This window comes from Ambystoma mexicanum, chromosome 1p (assembly GCF_040938575.1).
Source record: "Ambystoma mexicanum isolate Mex_15411 chromosome 1p, UKY_AmexF1_1, whole genome shotgun sequence".
NCBI classification, from domain to species: domain Eukaryota; kingdom Metazoa; phylum Chordata; class Amphibia; order Caudata; family Ambystomatidae; genus Ambystoma; species Ambystoma mexicanum.
In genome coordinates, this window is record NC_090921.1 from 591,371,260 (window position 1) to 591,391,626 (window position 20,367).

The following is a 20,367-nucleotide window of genomic DNA, read 5'->3' on the forward strand; positions in this document are numbered from 1 at the left end:
TGCTCACACAGCTCAGCCCTCCTCCTCATTCACAGCTCACCCTCCCCACAGCTCCCCACAGCTCATCCCTCACCCTCCACATAACTCAGCCATCCCTGCCTCCCTCATTCACTCCCTGCTCCTCCCCCTGTGCTCTCCTCATCCACAGCTCATCCTCTACTCACTTCTAGGTCTACTTACACATTCCAGTGATGTGCTTCAGTGCACTGCGAGTCATACAAAGACAGCACTTCAGCATGCCACACAACAGCTAAACAGATCCCGGAACTGAAGCCAATGAAGGGGTTTTTGTTAAATTTGTGCAGTACAGCAGGCTCTCTTTCCTTCCCCCTGATAAGGGAAATAGAGGAAGGTGAGCATTGCTCTTTTAAGAGTGCCACCGCCCTCCCTCTGTCTGGCAGCTTCAGCCTGTTGGTGCTGCAAGGGGTGTGACAGATCGTGATCGAGCTGCAGCTTCATTGCCTTCAGAGACAGCCGTAGAGGCAGGCTGCGGGGAGCCACGGCTTGTCCACACCTCCCACAACCCCTCCTTTGAAGAAGGAGTAATCCTGGGACCATTTCCATTGTTCACAGCTCTGAGCCTGCAGCTGAGACACCTGTGCCACTCTCTGAGCAGCAAACCATTTTCTTTGATATGCGCAGCACTCCTCTTGCAAATCAAAGTTCATTTACAAAATGACAAAGCCGAGAAAATCAAAGACAGCTGGAAGTTAGCTCAGGTGTGGCGCTGCAGAGAGGCCCAACTTTTGGTGTGAAAAGTCCATGAGTTGGAGACAATTAAGCAGAAGCCAGAGAAACGGTGCCATTTAGCATAATAGCAAATAGCAAGAGATGAAAGGTCCCCATTTAAGTCTTAAAATGCTCTTTTGAAAGTGCCAGGTCAGTTGTTGGTCGCAGATGGCCGTCTGAAACCGGAGGATAACCCTGCAGGCTAGCCATTTGAAAACACCACACATCCGCTGACAGCTGTGGTGTTGTAAATGCACAGGAGTCAGCCCTCAGGACACCACGGTACACCTTCAGTGACCTCTGGGGGGAGAGTAAGCCCCGCAGCCAAGACTTTTTAAAGCACCACATCTGGGGTACTACACTGATTATATCACAGTTGCCCATTCTCCCCCTGTTACCAGATTTCTCTATGATTAACTTTCATGACACTGAGTATATGGGTGAGAATGGGTACAAAGTGAGTTTCCCCAGGCTCTAATACGAGATGACTTGACTCAGGGGGGTGTTGTTCACCACCCACTCACTCCTCACCTCACCCCCTTCTAACAAACTTCTCATTGGCATCCAGCCTCCCCTTTAATGTATACATTTTGTAATTTATTTTAATATAAGCACTATTCATGTCCTTCACTGTAGTCCTGTTAAAACAAGCATTGGCAAAGCCAACAGTTTGGGCTTGTTATGCATATCGTGACACATTTGCAGTAGTAATCTACTATTCGGCTCTGGCTGAATTATTTGGTCAACTATTTGGTATTCGGCCAAATAGTAAATTTACTATTTGGTACACCCCTAGTTTTAACAGATCATAAGTACAATCCAATAATTCCTTCCTGTAATGTTTTGGGTTGCCCTAATATCAGCCATGCCAAAGGTCATAGTACAGTCCTGCAGGTATTTCCAAAGGATTTAAATTTAATAAGAATATGGCTGTTGAACTGCGGATTTCCAGTGTCCGAGATTGAAATCAGAGCCAAGGATGTATTTGATGATGTGAGGGGCCATTGATTCCGCATCTACAGCATGCACTTCTCAGATGATATGTCCGAACCATCAAAGTACACCAAAAAGTGTCACCCAAGACACCTTCGCAAATTACTTACCAATGCAGTTCCAAATGAATTTCAGCACACGCTGACCCAGTCAAGTAGTGGATGCTGAATTTGTTTATGTATTTTACTATTTTCTAAATTTGTCTGTATAATATGTCTTCTAAATGATCACTCAATATATTTTAATAGTCTGTGAACAGGTAACATAATGAACGGTTTTGAGTTTTTGGGGAATATTTTCATTGACATTTTATCACACAAGTTTCAATGCACTGTGGGTTAAAAATGTTTTATTTTAGATTCCTTTGTGTATCCCTACTTTAGGGATACACTAATAGTTCAGTGCAACGGGAGCCTTTCTAAACACTTATATTGCGTCCTTTAAAAATAGGTCATTTTGTTAAATGTGTTAATTACCATGGCTGTATGTAGACTGCACTGATGGAAGTACAGACCGTTACCATGGAGGAAACCACAGACATGTCCAACATCCAAATGGCGAGGCCAAGTGACTTGCACATAAACTTATTTTATAGCTTTTGATGTGGTCTAAATGATAACACTAATGTACATTTTCTATTGAACACTGGTATCAATATATACATCGATTAAAGGACATAGATTCTACATTAGCCACTATTCTGGAGTCAACCGCAACCTCACACACCTTTCAAGTAATTTTTTGATACACATCCTGCAACTGAACAAAATATGTATTTGTTGAATTTCAACTTAAAGCATATTGATTATTGTTATGTATAATATTAGCTTTTGATACAAAGTGGTATTAAGGCTTCTATGTCAATATCGACCATCTTTTGCATGTAATTTCTTTTTGCTTTTACATCTTTATTACAATTACTTTGTTGAAGTTCCATCCTTCCCCTATATCAATGTACTTTTCTTCTACTGCAACCGGTCTGGAGACTGAGATATGAGAAATGCGAATGGATTGAATTACATTAATAGTTTTTGATTAAAAATGTCCTGTTTACATTTAAGAAAAGTAATGTTTTGGATAATCTTCAATACTGTCAGCAAATTGCAAAGCATTAGATCAACAACCTTAATGTATTTATCACAGAAACACATGCAACAATGAAAATAAACCTTCAGTAAAATGTACTTTGTTACTGAATGACATAGACCCTTTCACTATATGAATGGTGTATGTTTTTGTTCATAAACTTTAGCTGTCTAGTCAAAAACTGAATAAGTTAAAACAAAAACATTACAAGGCATCATACATTAAGGTGCCACAATGTAATCAATATGTTTTTCAGGATGATCTCACTCCAACTGTCTGCGACATCTTAGAAGGTAATTAGGTACAATTTCAAACATGTCTTTTTAAAATGTTACATGTACACAGTGTTCGACTCTTAATAATAATCTAAACATTTGATCAGATAATTAAAAGTATCTTTTTTACAAAGTTTAACTGATATTGTAATGTCGAAAGTCATTAAATCAACTTTCTCAAGATGTACTTTGTGATATCAAAGATTTTAACATTAAATTGTTTAACAATTTAACAATTTTTGTTATGTACAAGGAATGTACTACTGAAGCGGTCGAAATTGAAGAGACACATGGACCAGAGGTATACATAAGATATTGTAAAATATCAGTTATCAACCATTTTAACTTTCATGTAATATTTAATATGGTTTAATGGTTTCCATAGTGTAATTTGGTTATATTTGTAGATATGTAAATATGATTCTTGAAGTGGAAGAGCACATTGCATGGTTTATACATTTTCAAAATGCTGTTTTTCAGCTTGACCTTGTGGTCGGCAAATAGAAATTGACTGTTTCAAGGAAAATTAGGAAAAGAAGGGTAAATAAAAGGAATTTTTAAAATAAGTTGTTTAGGAGTCATTTTATTGATTTTGCATTTTGAGGTTGTAATTCATATATTCTGTATGTGTACTATAAATTAAGCATGTCTTTTTTTCATCGATGATGGGCACACAAAGAAGAGGTGCATAAAGATTCAGACAACAACACAAACTAATGATGTCACTTTCCAAACCAATGTCACTTTGGAGCAGCTACATTTCGAGGCTCAGTATGGTCTTCTCAAGATTGAGACTCATGATGCAGATGTCCAGTGGCTGGAGTTTTAATGGAATGTCACCAGTGAGCCATGGAAAGTAACCATGTATCATTGTTACTGCATGCAACGTCACCCAGAAGAGACAAACAACACAGAAATACTTGCAGAACTGCTCGCACAATCCACATCCTCTAAAAAATGGCAATCTAAGAAAGAGGCAATGTTCCCTGTTTCCCCAATACACGCAGAAAGTCCGGAAATATCACACACAGAAATAACTCAAACATCTTTGCAACTGATAGCTGATTGTGCTCATGATATGGACTTCACTCTTCCAAGTGTGGAGGACTTGTCTACCACCAGGGAATCGCAAATCACTGTACTTTGGGACGAATGGCTATTTAGGCAGCCAAATTACATTGTTTTTAACAGCTGCCTGATTGAGATTATGAAAATGATAAAATGTGGTCATAAATTACAGAGCCATTGCTGAAGTTTACTCGTGTAGTCAAGGGCACCAACCTGAGATCAAGGATAGCTGTGTACACCACCATAATACATTTTCATGGTCTGCTCAACCTATACTTGGAAAAGTGCCTGCTGGATATGTACTTTGTTCATCTGCTTTGTTGTTTAGTGGATCAACATTCAGTAAAATTTCAAGTTTCTGTACTTTTGTGGGACTTGAGTTACTTGCAAAAACCCAATACTACAAATTTTCAGAAGAATTTCTTGTCCCCCACTATTAGTCAGGTATGCACACTCGAACAGATATCAATGGACAATGCTCTCACAGGCAAAAGCCTCTGGCTTGCTGGTGATGGACATTGTGACAGTCCTGTTTTTTCTGCTAAACAGTGCACTTACCACTTCCAAGACATGGAAACCAAAGGAATTGTGAGCACAGTCATTGTGCAAGTGTCTGAATGTACATCTTCTGTTGTCATGGAAAAATAATGTTTCTTTAAATCTATTGGACTTCTGCAATCCAGAGGAATGCAAATAGACTTGATAGCCAATGACAGGTACATAGGAATAGCCAAGGCCATGCGAGAGCAGTTCCCACACATAAAGCATCAATATGATATATGGCACAACCCTAAATCAATTTCTAAATAAATTACTCCTGCTGGTAAGAAAAGGCTACAGAAAACATTTTAAATTGGTCACAATTAGCAACCATGTTTGGTGGAGCTCAAAAACTTGGTATGGATCTGTAGATAGTCTGCTTGAAAAATGCCATTCAATGATGCACTATTTTTCAAACATACACTCAGGGAAGAAAATGAATATGTCCATGAATGTGCACATGGACCATTGAGCAAGGAGCAGGAGCGTAAGCAAATGTGGTTCGTACCAGGCTCCCCTCCTCACACAGCACTTGAGAACATTGTTTACAAAACACTTTCAAGAGACAGGGTGGGGGACTCACTGAATTCTGCCCCACTGGAGATTTGGAGGTGTTGCATAATATGTGCCTAAAGTACAGGCATAAAAGGTTGCATTTTGGCATAGACTGTATGAAAGCCAGAACAAGACTGGCTGTACTTACACATAATGAGAATGTTGGAAGACAACCAGCAAAAACAGCAGGAACCTTTGGGTTGCCTCGTTACAACAAGGAGTTTATCAAAATAAGCAAACAGTGGGTGGCAAAGTCAATCTTCCAACAGATGGTTTTTGAATTTGTTAAAGATCTGATATTGAATGTGCTGGCCATACAAACTCATGGCATAGCTACAGATATTGTTTCCAGGGCCCAGTGTATGCCACATAACATTACAAAGGAGGTTTGCCTTCCCAAACTTGAACTTCAAGATTCAAATGATGTGTGGCTCTCTTCACAATTTTTAACGAGGCAGTTTCAAGCTTTTGCACAATGTTTGGAAACTGTTTTGATTGTACAAAAAAAATGTAATAGTATATGACTTGCAATGTAATTGTTCAATATGTTGATTTTAATTAATTATTGTGTGTGAAGTAATGTTAGTAGATAGGCATTACTATTTATATTGGTCTTTTGTATGTATTACCCTTATTATCATTGATTTATATTATGACAATAAATGTCAGTCTGATTATTTCAAGTAAATTACTTTCTTTCAAAATCATTGAAAAGATTTGTTTGAATAAATTACTAGAAACGTATGCTTTTTTATTCGCAAAAAATGTGTAAATAGTCTCTGCAAACTGTTTATTACGAGAAATAGAACATCCACAGAAAGTAAAGTAATCACATACTTGAATATTTTCAATACAACAGATGCAAGATGTACTATTAAAATTGGTAGAATGTATCTTGCACACAGGACATGGATTGATGGAACAATAACTATTATGTGTGTTCCAAAAGGATTTGCATTGGCTTGCTAGTCAAGGATACATATTTTACAATGGCCACTCAATCTAATGACCCAACATTCATGATGTATACCTCTATATCATTTACCCTATTTTACATACACAAGACCATATTGCGGTCTCCCATTGCAGCATATCCTTGGTACTCCTTTATCCTACGATTACTCACAATAAGATATCATACCCATGTTACAATTTTTCCCCATTCATTCACTCTTTACAGACTTCCATTGCCTTGCCTGGCAAGCAACCCCTTTCATTTCCCCAAAATTCCCATTGAGTAATTGCTTGTAAATATCCCCTTCCATTGCCCTGGTTCACATGTACATGCCAGATCACATGTATTTGCCATTAATGTTATGCAAGACACGAGAAGAGGCTGTGGTCTTGCTGTTGATGGTAATTGTAGCTATGGGGACTGCTCATGGACAACACAGTCAAAGACACTGAGCGTACTTGACTTTTATTTTGCTGACATATTGCACGTTCTTATAAAGTTTGCTGCATATTTCAATTCATGGAATCAGAGGTTACTGCATGGGGTATCATACATGGATAAGGTGATAGAGATGGAGTAAGTCTGACCAATAATATGTATTTGTGTTGTGCAGAAAGCAGAGGAGCTTTCCTTCGAAAGACAACGTTTTCAGAAAGAGTTGAAAAAGATGGCATACCAGATGCGGGCATTCTTGCAGCCTTTCACAGTAAAAGCTTTAGGAGGACAATATTGTCTATTATGTACAAAACATATGGCCATTAATGGTATTAGTATAATATGTAATACCTGGCTTTTAAATCCTTCTGCGCGTGTTATTGACCTGTGCACAAAAGTGAGTACCACAATCTACCATAATTGTATTATTCAGGGTTATTACTGGGGGCTCTACCAAACTATTTATTTGTAATGAACTCACAATAGTTTAAGAATCTCAGCAGAAAATTGGAGCAGCAGACATACAGAATGAAAGCAAGGAAAAGTATGTTAAGATATGTAGTCTAACTTCGCTGGCAAGTAGGAATCACAGTAAGTGGCTGCAGATTGCAATAGACCAAACAATGAGAGAAAGAATATGTCATTTAAATGCATACTGTGCCAATGTGCACTATGAACATGCACTTGTGGCCTTTGCCCATTTTCATCTTACTGTGGAGGCCCACATGTGGAGAAAACCCAGTCGTGCCTCCATCATGCATCAGTGCACAATGCAAGATGATTGCTGGAATAGATCTACACAGAAGCCAGTAAGCCTCTTTCAAAATTGAACTCATTCAAGGCATGCTGGAATTTTAGTGATGTTATTCTTTTTTATTGTTGCTCATTGCACATTTTCCCCTTCTTCCCGTTTTGCTGGTGCTGTCTCTATATATTAACCCACCGCTTTTCAGCCATCTATATCCATGTATCTGTATTTCATGCTGTATCCATCTCTATATGTCAAGTATGATTACTGAAATCAGTCTGTGTGTTTTTAATCCACACTGAAGGTGCGTATTGAATAGCTACTTAGCTAACACCAAAACATACTTATCAAGTGTTGGGAACTAGGTGCATTGAGTAATGTTGAAATAGGTTGCATAGTCCCAACAATGAAATGATTTCACCAATGGACAGAATTGCCAAAGCCGTTGTATTGGGGTCAAGGTGCAAAAGCCTGTTTTCCTGATGTGTATACGAAGTTTGTTTTTTTGTGGAAAAAAGTGGGCCACTATTACCAAACAAACTGGCCTGTGAAAGAATCTGTAAATGTTGTGGGACCAGGTGTAAAATGGAAGTAAATATTTTGCTGTGTGGAATACATGAAATATTCATTGAGTTTCACTGCACAGCTTGCCATGAATATTGTTCATTTTTGAGGCATGTGTTGCCTAAACAAAACACGCTGTGGCCCGCTGCGAACACAGGATTAAGGGTCTCATTGTTATTTGTCCTTGAATCAACCGTACTAAAAATTTGAAGGATATAATCTGTCGAATATCCACCAAGAATTGATACAATTCACTACATTGAAGGCAGACATAGGAAAGATAAGTTTCTATTACTGTGTTTCGAAGTGGATGGTCATCCATCACATAGCGAGAATGGAAACTCAAGACATAATGTAAGCTAAGTTTTAAATAATATTTAGGCAAGTGAGGATGGCAAGTGTGCTGTATGCTACATGATTAACGTTGTGATGGATGAATGTTCAATTTGATGCAATGAATAGACATCAGACATGTTAACTGTAACTTAATTTGACAGTAACATATTTATGTGCAGTGTATATTCTATTATAAATTGGGTACTGAAATATATTTTGCATTCTCGATTTTACATAGTTATATTCTACTGATGTCCATCTGTCTTGGCTTCAATCTTCCTGTTGAAGGCTTCTTCGACCATAACTGGACAATAATCATCAACACATCTGTGATAAGCATTATCTGGGATGATCACCAGTCACCAATCTGTCCTTTCATGGTTGCAGTTTTGGATTTGAAAGTGAAACCACTAATTTATTCTCACTAACGGAACGCTATGTGTGTTGATCAAAAATCACTTTATGTGAAGAATGCAAAGCCTGGGATTAATCGATCGATGAACAGAATCAGCATTATAAGATCACTGTTCACAGTTATACTAAAAATGTGAAGCATGCAATGTTCACTAGCTATAACCTCTATTGGAAAAGTTAAAATCTCCTCTTTTCAGTTATGCTAAAATAAAAGTACCTGTTACGGTCCCGACTTGTGCTGTTTTCGACAAAGTATATGCTTATTATCCTTTTTATCCAAACAAAGAAATGTTTTGTGTGGATGTGTGTGTTTATGTTCCTGGTTCTGCCTTAGATAACGTTTTGACGTGGGTGATGACAGGATGGCTGGATACGTTTGGCTACGCTGTCCACTAATGTCATTAAAATAGGTGGAGCATATCATTTTGACGAGTGATGTCAGTTTTAGGGGCGAGAGATCTGAACTACTGCCGCGAAGAATAGCACAAGATGGCAGTATCTGACCCATCGTTTTCTCGTGTAAAAGTGAGAAAAATGAAGGGATGATGCACTGGACATTTCTTTAAGATCGATGGATGTATGGTCAAAAATACATGCCTGTTCGATTGGGCTAATACAATTTCTGAGTGAACTACCTCTTTAATAAAGCTAGGGACTCCCATGTCTCCCCAGACACATCACCAGCACATTCCACCACATCTGTCACAAGAACTCCTTGCATGGCTCCCTCCCCATCCTCTGCCAGCTTCTACGTCAGTGCCCCCTCCTCTGGTGCGATTGGTAAACACCCTTTTGTCAGATCTGATCTCTTACCCTGACTGACTCACCCTCCTCAAGCAACAACTGCTGTGGGCATCGCCCCCTTTCCCCAGAACCACAAAAAACACCTTTTTTCCACCAGACCTAGCAGTATCATTTAAATTCCTTTTTGTATAAGAATTGGAACTCCTCTTCCTCCTTCAGTTCATCCAAATACGGGGCATAGCCCTGCTTCATGATTTCAACTCCTTCTAAAGGGAGAACTCACCCTAGACAAACACAGATGACTGACTAGGGCAACAAATGGATTCACATGAGAGTCATGCAGACAATTAGAAAGGGCTCTGAGACATAGAAAGGGGGTAACTAAAACACAGGAAGGATTCTCTGGTTCACAAAAAAGTGGGAAAATTTTTCAGGCTTTATTCAAACTTTTTGGGGAGACACAAACGTCAGGGCTGACCTCAGATCTCTGCACCCTAAAATAGTCCACCTCTCAAGAAGTGAATGCACTTTGTCATTCAACAAAGTTTTATTTCGCAAAGGCTGCTGGGGAGAGGCTAGACAACGCCTTGGAGTTTGTGCTTGCCTAAGTCTCCTTGAACAGAACTGATACAGTATATATACATTTCCAGAAAAGTTAACGCACTCCCACATTTCCCTCATGTCCCCTTACGAAGTCATCACCCAAAATACAAATGGTTCAGCCCTATACAAGCAAATCTAGTCCCCACAACCTCATTGGCTGCCTTCACTGTGGCACCATCCCCTTAGACATACAATTGAATGACATTGCGAATACAAGCCCAACCCTCTTCTTGGGTTCCTTCCTGCCGACACTCAAACCTAGCATGGGCATACAATACAGTTTTAGTGCTGATTTCACTTCCTCACAGACCTGCCATGCTAAATCTGACACTCACGATTTATGTATGGGCACTTCACTTTATGAGGCTATAAAGGGCTCCTTTGATCGGGCATTAACTCTTTGTTTCTTCAAACACTCTTACACCCTGGATATTTATTATTGGTGTCCTCTCCTTGCTATTTGACCTTCTTCAAGCCCTGCAGTCATCTTAACTTCAGCCACCCTTCTACAGTTTTAGCCACTAACCCCAGATTTACCCTGCCAGGTGGCAGATACTTCTTGGCCACTCGAACAACAATTTCTGCGCTCAAAGCGCTGGGCCTATCACTCTTCATTTTATTTCAGCTCCAAATAGCCGCTCCCATGTTGTTGCAGCTGTCCCTCTGCCAACCAATACCTTCCCCCTTAGCCAGCCAGTCTTCCGAACAAGCTAGCTCCCCAAGTATTGCCTATGTGTGCATGTTTATATTTATGTACGTGTTTTCAAAACGACAACATTCCCTCATAATGGGTTTCCCATTCAAGAGCCTTTTCCCACTTTGCATGAAGTTCTGCAATTTAAATCTCTTCACGCTAAATTGCACAATGTGCTCTCATATTATTTTGCTACGTGTATGCAAATATAAATGTATCATATTAGACACAAATTAACACTAAAAGTAACCTTTAAAAACCTCAATTAACAATTCTAGAAACATGCAAAACTGCAATGTTGTAACAATATTGCATCCATTCTTGTCGCATCATAACATTAATATGGTGCACGCAACGTGAACCTCTTCTTTCTATTGAGATACAATCCCTCTACCCCAACACAAAGGAGAATACGGAACAGAAAAGGTAACTCTCACATTGTGCTTGACACTTTGGACTCCAAGTGAAGGCAGTTAAAAGCAGCCAGTCTTCCTCGACAAGAATAAGCTTTTCCTTGTGCTACCCATAAGCAACACCCAAACTACTATTTTCATTTTCTGTCCTGCCTCCAACAAAAACAATGTTTTCACATGTTGACCACTAAAGATATTATATGTCTCCTTTCGAATGTACAAATCCCTAGTTGTGCAGTCTTCTGAGGGAATGCAAGCAAAATGTCATTTTCTGTATTGCAAAGAAATCAATCTACGAAGATTGTTTTAACATGGTCTGTTTTTTTTTTAAATGCTACCATTTGGTAGTCTAAAAAAGGCTTAGATAGGGTTAGGGTTTGTCCTCTTTGCTCCTTTGGATAGATCTTTAGCTTCCTCTGGTTTCACAGCAATGCTGTAGTAGAAGGTCCTTATTCGGCTTTCAACATCAACAAAATCTGGTCGATTTTCAACTCTGCAAACAACAGTGAAGAGAGAAGGAAAACGCAGTTAGACATTTTGATTCAACTGGCATGAGTAAAAGCAAAGTGCCAAGACACCCTCATTACAAAGGTTACCAGCACTTATTCCAGACCGGCAAACTACAAGTCTGCCGGTAGGGGCTGTGAACTTCCAGCAGGTCAGTTCTGCCAGTAGTTCTGGCCACTACCGGCAGAGTTTTTACTGAAGCACAGGCGCCAGTGCTTTAGGGTTCCCACATGGGAATGGGAACTTACCGTTCCTCTGCCACCCGCAATATTCTGGTATTACCACGATATCAGGAGCCGAAAACGGCAAGGCAAGTAGCACCGGTGGGTTACCGGCAGACTCATAATGAGGGCCTAGCTTTGCCTAGCTGCCAACTCCCATGTACTACCTACAATATAGTCCCATGTGCCGTGCTTAAAGTGCCTACACCAAATTCAATCCAGCAAATACACAGGCAACGTCTTGGTACTTCTTGAGGGAGCGTTGTACTGTTCATTCTGGATAGCATGTAAAATATGGTGGCTGAGATTGGGAGCTATCACAAGTGGCCCCAGAGCATGGATGCACAGGTGTACTACATTTGCACAACTTTCAACAGCCTGTAACAACCAATTTCACTGTGAACCTATGGATTACATAACATAACAATTTGACATATTTTTAGAGATATTTCAGAGGGTTCGCCAGGTTCTGAGTTTAATTTGACCAATAAGTGGGAAGGAATGAAGACCTGATTGTGCATCCCCTTTATGGGTCTGGCTGGACTAAGCTTTGCTCGCTACCTCTCTGGTAAATGAATGGAAATAAACACATAGCAGGGCTACTGCATCTTGCCCAAAGGTCTGTTACAGCAGCAGTCATTGTGGAGGGGCCAATGCAGCTATTTAAGCAGTGAAGAAATGTGCTCACGGTTGCTTCTAAGGGCTTGTTTTTCTCCCCTACTGCTTGGCACAATGGTGTGTTTTCCTCTTTGGTACCATTTTGTCTTGTGCTTGACTTCTTAATATTATTGTTGCTTAAGGCTGTTTCTGTTTCTGCTGAAAAATTACATAGGATTGAAATTCCAAATACATAATGGTCACCATTGGCAGAGTAAATGCTGCTGTCCTTTCTTTGTTTCAATACCATGAAAATGCTGGAAGCTTACCCAGAAACAGAGAGGCAGCATGCCAAGTATAGGGTGATTGTATCTATAAGGCTGGACAGGAGAGGTATGACGCTGCAAAGCAAGTCTCTAAAGGATGTGCCATGACACAGAGATCAAAGCTGCATTGAAATCACGAGAACGGCATGGCTTAAACTGGGCACAATACTGACAACAAAACAAGGGTGATGACTAACACGTGGACATGCACCCATCCCTTGCCACGTTGTTGCATCATTTGGATATATTGGGGGCAAAGTACACATTTAAAATGAGATTTAGGTGGTAATTGCAGAATGTGGGGGTGAGGCAGTAGAGCGACTCAAGTTGGTTCAGTATGCTATGGACAGACAGATGCTAATATGGTCAATTTTTTGCCGGTTTCGCTAACCAGCCAATCATGAGTGACTGGTTGCTTGCTTGTGGATTCCTAGTTGCTTGGAAGTCCCAGAACTCAAAAATGTTCACTACAGAGCAAGCAACTGACATGACCAAGCACAATGTGGCCTGTGTCTATGGCAGGCACAATGCGGTACTGGTCGGAATGTATCACAAAGTGAAAGCTGCAGCACCATTCAGTGTTGTTGCTGGTGCCAGTTTCTAATTTATTTTCCCTGGGAGTTTTGCTCCTCTCCCTTTCTTCTCCCTAGATTGCACTTTTACTTCCCAGGTCAGCATCCTATCCGTGGCTATGCTTTTCCCCCTCTTGCTGTCCTTTGCTGCCCTCACTCCCCTTTTCACTTGGTCCAGAAGAGGAGTTCAACCAAGAGACAAGGAACATGACAAATCACCATCATCAGGTATGTTTTTGAAAGAAGAATATTGTGTGTGTGTGCCTGTGATGCTGGAGTGTTGTTTCAATGTGTGATTTGAGTGTGTGTGGTGTGTAGCGTGCATGTTTGTGTATGGGGATGCGTGTGCATGAGCATGTGTGAAAGATTGCGATGTGGGTGAGTCAGTGCAGGCCACGGGGTATGTGGGTGAGGGGCCAGGAGGAAGGCACTGCTTGTCAACAGAGGAGCTGGTGCTGAGCCATAGGGGAGGGGTAGAGGAACAGTATGCATCAGCATAATTGACACGTCTTGTGCAGTGTCATGGAATTATGAAAGTGCTACTAGTTGTGGATATTGCATATCTTGGCATATATTGGCACAATCAACATAGTCAGGTTTGTTTGTGCAGTACTATGGCATTACTGCTGGCATTATAGGCAACAACCAATCTTAGTGTTCTTACGTCGAGGTACTGGCCTGTACTGGCACAGTTAGCATGAACATTCAGTTTTACAGCTGTATGGGATAATTTCTCACATTATAGGCAAGGCAAAGGTAGGGATAGTGGCCTACATTGGCACAACCAGGTGCATTATTGACATATTTGGCAAAGTCAACATGAAAATGCTTTTTTACATGGGTATACTGACCTATATGTGAATACTAAAATATATTGGCATTGCCAACAGGGGAATTTTTTTTTATCGCACCATTACTCGAATTCTGGGAACAGTGCTCTTTTAGCCTTCCCACTCAAGGCGTTGGGAGAGACAGGACCCTCTCATCACTTCTGAGGGCTATCCCCCAACCTCAATGTTATTTGAGAATGTCAGGAAAGACATGTAAGAACTTAAAATAGACGGTCGCGAAACAGAAAATGTTCATCCAGTATTCAAAACAAATAACCAAGGGTAGTGTACATACTTGCTGATCTATTCTCATTTACCCTTGACTTGATAATAATGCAAGCAAATTTACAAAGCCAGACTTTTTGGCATTGCCAATGAGTTTTCACTAGGGGAAAGTGCTTGACACATGATTTGAAATTAATAGTATTAGCAGTGTAATAATTGCTTAACAATGACAGAAGACAAAGTCCACTTCACCTTTAATTCAATCAAATCAAGCCCCATGATTAAACAGATACTCAAGTCCTCCAACAATCCCATGAATGCCTTATTTTGGAACATTGTAAGAAGTGGGGACACAAGTGAAATCGAGATCCTACTAACCCCTTTTAATATCTGAACATGAAAGTGAGTGGGGTGTGAACGCCCGGTGGTGCCCACTGGTTAAAGGTTAATGATATTGCATGGGGAGTCAAGCACGACAATTGCAGTTCATCCTTAGGTATCCTGTTTTTTACTAACAATACATGGATATCTACATATGATGTATTTTTCGATTTTGAGCACGGTGCACAATTAAGCAAAACAGCTCCTGTTGCAACCCCAGAGGTTTGTTGATATAAATCATTGTTGAATAAAAATATATTGTTAGTTAGAGTGAAGATGAGCATTTCCTTAATCATGTTATATTGTAGTTTGTATCTGACTGATTTCTTTACAGAGTTCACCATATAATTCCGGATCAGATTTTTCTAACCATGCATGATATAGAAATATATAGATACAGCAAATACCAGGCTTACATTTTTATTCAACAATGATTTGTATCAACAGACCTCCGGGGTTGCAATTTGTGAAATATTTACTCCAACTCTAGCCATCCTATCCATGGGATATTTTGAGGCAACACATATAATGGCCTATACAAAAATTAACATGTCAAATTATGGAACCAATCCATAGGTGATATCTTGGTAATATGGATCACTGGCGAGGATGACCTGACACAATTTATGCAATACCTCAATACCTCAATCAGAGCAGATTCAAGATAACATTGACAGAACAACATAGTAACACAGTATACATTTCCTAGATCTAAGAGTATACATCAGAAACATTGAACTGCACAACAAAACATACAGGAAGAGTACAGAAGTTAATTCAACTCTGTTTGCATCTAGTTGTCACCAAAGATGCAACATTGAAAATATACCAAAAGCAGAGTTTATTTGTGACGGTAGGAGTTGCAACGAATAGAATGAAAGAATCAGTAAGTTTAATCTAATAGCACAACAATTCAAAAACAGACGTTACAATGCACAAAACATCCAAGAGCACAAACTAAAGCGCTTACTAAAACTAGAAAAGGTTTACTAACTCCCAAACACACACAATCTAATTCAGATAGGGCACAAACAGTCAGATTCATTGTGAGATAGCCAAGACAACAAACTGATGTATCAAACTTTGGGTAAATACTGGCACCTGTTAGAACTCGACAAAGACCTGAGATAACACACCAACTGCAAATCAAGAATTGTTTACACATGGGCACCATCCCTTCGGAGAATACTAAGTCCAAGCCTTATGAGCAGCATCAAACCACTAAATGTTACCTGGCTAAGTACGAATCAAGATCTCGCTGGTTTCTATAAATGTTGTAATTTCACGATGTGCAAATATTCTATGAATACAGTGCAATCAGTGAAATCATGTGGTACAGAAATTCATGTGAACACATTTCTTAATTGCAAAAATAAATTTGTGGTGTATATAATCAGATGTGCATGTGATAAGATGCACATAGGTAGCACCATATGAGAATCAAGGCATTGGATCAGAGAACTTCTCAATTCCATTGGAAGTCAAGATCAGAAAATACCACTTGCCAATAATTGGCAGAAACACCATCAGAATCAAGTGAGATTAAGTTTCTGGTTATAGACCAAGTACCGGCTTCAATCTGAGGTGGAAACAGAGAACTTGAGCTAAGAAGACTAGGACAAAGATACAACTGACAATAAAGAACAGTGTACACAGGACTGAACCCTGACCCTGAAATGCATGTTTTACTATCAACAAGCCCTCACAACGTATTGGAAGTTCCAAGTAGTATATAGGAGTGTTCTTCGACAATACACTTAAATATGTGTGCATTTTTGTTTATCTTGATCAACAGGTATTATCCTAGGTGATTGACAAAGACTTTGAAATATTCATATTGGAAACACATCTGTCATAACACATGACATATATTCAATCATATGTTAAACAACGGCCATAGTTTGCAACTACAGTGATTGGGAATCCTCATGAATTGTTTCCCTAAGAGCAAAAATCACTTCAATATTACTCTATATAATTACTCTCACCCAAATAACATTTACTGGAGATACACACATTATGTTCGACTATATGTATTTTCTTTTTGTAAATTTAGTTACATGTATCCTAATATTGTCCATTGGAGACAAATACTTGATGTGTAAATTATCATAATGATTAACTTGAGACCTGAAAAAAATCTTTTGTTCCTTTCTTTCTTATTTCTGCCCGAACACCCAGTTATCATCAGATGTGCTGTGGGGTTTGTTTACAACAACATACCACTAATACATTGATAATGGCATCATGTGTTGAATGATGTTTCTATATATAGCTGACACTATTAAACAGGCAGCATATGCTGCAGTGGACAATGGATGCCATTAGCATCATGGGAATAGAAGAATTACGGTAACATTTGGGAGTAATGATAGACTTTTTTTGTAATCAGTGCCATCTATAGCCACATCACCACTATTATTAGTTTGAGGTTACACTATATCGGTACACTTTATTTCTCCTCACAGCATCACACCTCATTAGGAGAAACTCCTCCATCTACTGTTTCCACAGAGTATTTACATCAGTTTATGGACCGGTGAGTTCTTTTAGGATTATACACAAATCATATTTCTAGATTAAGTTTTATATTATTATATAATTGCAAGACTCATATCTTCACAGGACTTGAGGTCATCAACCAATAAAACAAGAATAGGATAACTGAAAATGCAATACCATTTAAGGATACCATCAAGATTGAGACTTAGAGTAAGAAACCCTATTAAGCGTAATTGAATTGCTAGTGAATATGACAAAAATATGTATAATCAACTTGATATCGAACAGCAGAAATTTCCACAGGTTCTAATCATATTCATTTTTCTTTTTTCATTTTTTTTGTTTTCTCTCCCTTCTTCCCCCTTCATAATCCAATTTCCTACAATGTTGTATTATTTATTTATTGCAATTCATATCCATTTTTTATCTGCCATGATTTCAAATCATTATATTAATGAAACAAATAGTTTATCTAGCAACAATTAGAAACCATGCTATACTTATAAAATAAGTTGGAAATGTGAGAAGACACAGGATCACTACAGCCCTGAAAAAGCCAAGCGGGGTGAAACGTGTGTTGAGGGCATCAACCAATAAAATTAAGAATAGGATAACTCAAAATGCAGTACCAATTAGGGATAGAATCAAGACAGAAACTTACATATGCTTAGCAACAATTAGAAACCATGCTATACTTATAAAATAATTTGGAAATGTAAGGAGACACAGGATCACTACAGCCTTGAAGAAGCCTACCAGGGTGTATCACGTGTTGGCTATTTTATTGTTTTGAAACCTTTCTAGTCATTTGAAGACTTTGGCTTTACAGAAAAAGCCTTGTTTATCTAGACATTTGAAGAGTTTTGCTTCACCTAAGTGATTTACAGATTATACACTAGATTCCGATAAAAAGAATACACAATATCATAAGACTGTTTGCTCAATCATTAAATATGTTTATAAATGAAAAATTCATGAGATGCTTATAGCTTATCCAATGATTTGGAAATGTCTTTGCTTCACGCAAAAAGACTTGTTTATCTAGTCAGTTGTTGGGTTTGGTTTCACACAAGAGATTTATAGATATCACATTCGAATTGGATCGGAGAATATTTAATGTCTTCAAACTGTTTTGATTAGTGTGCACCATGCTCTAAATTGAAAACTAGATCATGTATAGATAACCATGTATTGTTTGCAAAAAATCGGATAGCTAATGATGAGTTACAATAGAATTTCAATTTTAAAATCATTAAACTTACATAAGTAGAGTAGAGAGCATTAATCTTGAATTCAGTTTTCCTTTTAATATCTACCGTTTAATTTGTCTTTAATAAACATGTACACTTTTTTATTTGTTTTTATTATTTTCTTGAAGAATATACAACTCAGTTAACCATCAATAATACAGTAGCGAGGAGCAACATTCCATAGTTTGAGCTACCCCCTCCACGTCCCATTCAATGCATTGTCTGGTCCTTCTTTACCGGGTTCCTGTCGATTATACTGTCTGCTTTTCAGGTTCTGATAGCTTGTTGATAAGTCATTTCCAGCTAGCGTGTGTATCATGTACTCTGACATGCAGGATATCCGTTACATCAGGGCTCCCCCTTTTTCAAAGCCTTTCATTCGTCCCACATTTAGCCCGCTCCTTTCCCGTGCTGTGGTTGCTCCACCGTGGTCCCTGGTGTACATCCAGGCATGAACCCCTCACTGAGTATCTGATCCATGCCCCCTTCGACCCCCCCATCCCCCCAACTCCCCCTGTAAACGGCCCTGAATGAACCCCCCTTCCCCCAACTCCCTCCCTCCAGACCAAGTGCTGCTTTTCCCCTTCATCCCTCGTGGCTCCCACCTTCCGCTTTATAGGCGCGTGACCCCCTTCCATTACTACTCCCAGTGCCACCCTCATCCGCTTTCTACATTCACTGCTTTGCATCTCCTATGGTGATTTCAGGTCTTGGGTAATAGCTAGTTCATCCAGTAGCTGGCCCCAGTTCATTTCCAGTGCACCTTCCCCTTCCGGGTCTTTAAATAAGTTCAGGTATTCTACCTCTGCCAGCCCTATCTCTTGTAGCCATAGCCGTATTGATGGACCGTTCCCTTTTTTCACTCCATCGCTATCCTTCTCTTGGCTAGAATGAAGAGTACTCTGGCAATTTTATTTCAATGTTTGTATTTCTTTGCCCCCGGAAGGAGTCCCCATAGACACACTTCATGTGTGCACTCATAACTTCCCCCAGCAGGTTATTCACTCTGCTTACCAACTCCTCCCAGTATTTCGCCACTACCGGGCAGCCCCAGACCATGTGCAGAAGCAAACATGTTCCCCATTGCAGCGTGCACAGTTGAGTGGTGCCGTGTTATTCATTACGTGTATCCTTTCCAGTGTTAGGTATACCCTATGTAGATAATAAAACTGTGTGAGCTGGAACCTCACATTCCTGGACACCTTCTTGACCTGTTCCCACATCCGAACCCCCTTCTCCTCCGGGATAGGCTCCCCCATATCTCTTTCCCACCACTCCTTAACTGTTAGTTCCCCCTCACCATTGGCTTCTTGCAGTGTTCTGTATATCCTTGTTACTCCGCTCCTACCTTCGCACAATCCCAATGGTGCCTGCATCACCGAATGAACCTCCGGTTCTTCTGGGCTACCAGTCCATATTACTGCCAGCCGTCTGACATAAGTGAGAAAGTGGCCTCTTGATATATGGTGGTTTTGACTCCATTCCTCAAATGGCTGTAACTTCTCATACACAAATAGGTCACCTATTGTGGTGCACTGTTTTTCAGCCAGTACGCTGAGTCCTACACTGAGCAGCATCGTTCTGACAGTAGTATCAAACCTGATCGGGAGATTTTTACAGTATGGCTGTATAATCTGCATCCTCTTCAATAACTTCGCCCACACTGCCCTTAGTGTTTTGAAGACCACTGTGTCTGCCTTCCATCCTATAGGGCCCCAAAGTAGCTCCACTCCCTGTCTTCCGGTTGCAATTCCCCCCCCCAAACTCTTCAGCTCCCTTTCTGGCTCTGTCTGCCACCGCGCTG

General features: G+C 39.8%; 1 protein-coding gene across 1 annotated transcript in view; it reads right to left on the reverse strand.

Annotated features, from left to right (window-relative positions):
- Positions 1-3,650: 3,650 nt before the first annotated feature.
- Positions 3,651-20,367, reverse strand: part of ZAP70 (zeta chain of T cell receptor associated protein kinase 70) — a 589,046-nt gene continuing 572,329 nt past the window's right edge. Inside the window, exon 14 of the mRNA XM_069649541.1 lies at positions 3,651-11,645. Coding sequence (XP_069505642.1) covers positions 11,513-11,645 — 133 coding nt within the window. The 3' untranslated portion in view covers positions 3,651-11,512. The remainder of the gene's footprint in view (positions 11,646-20,367) is intronic.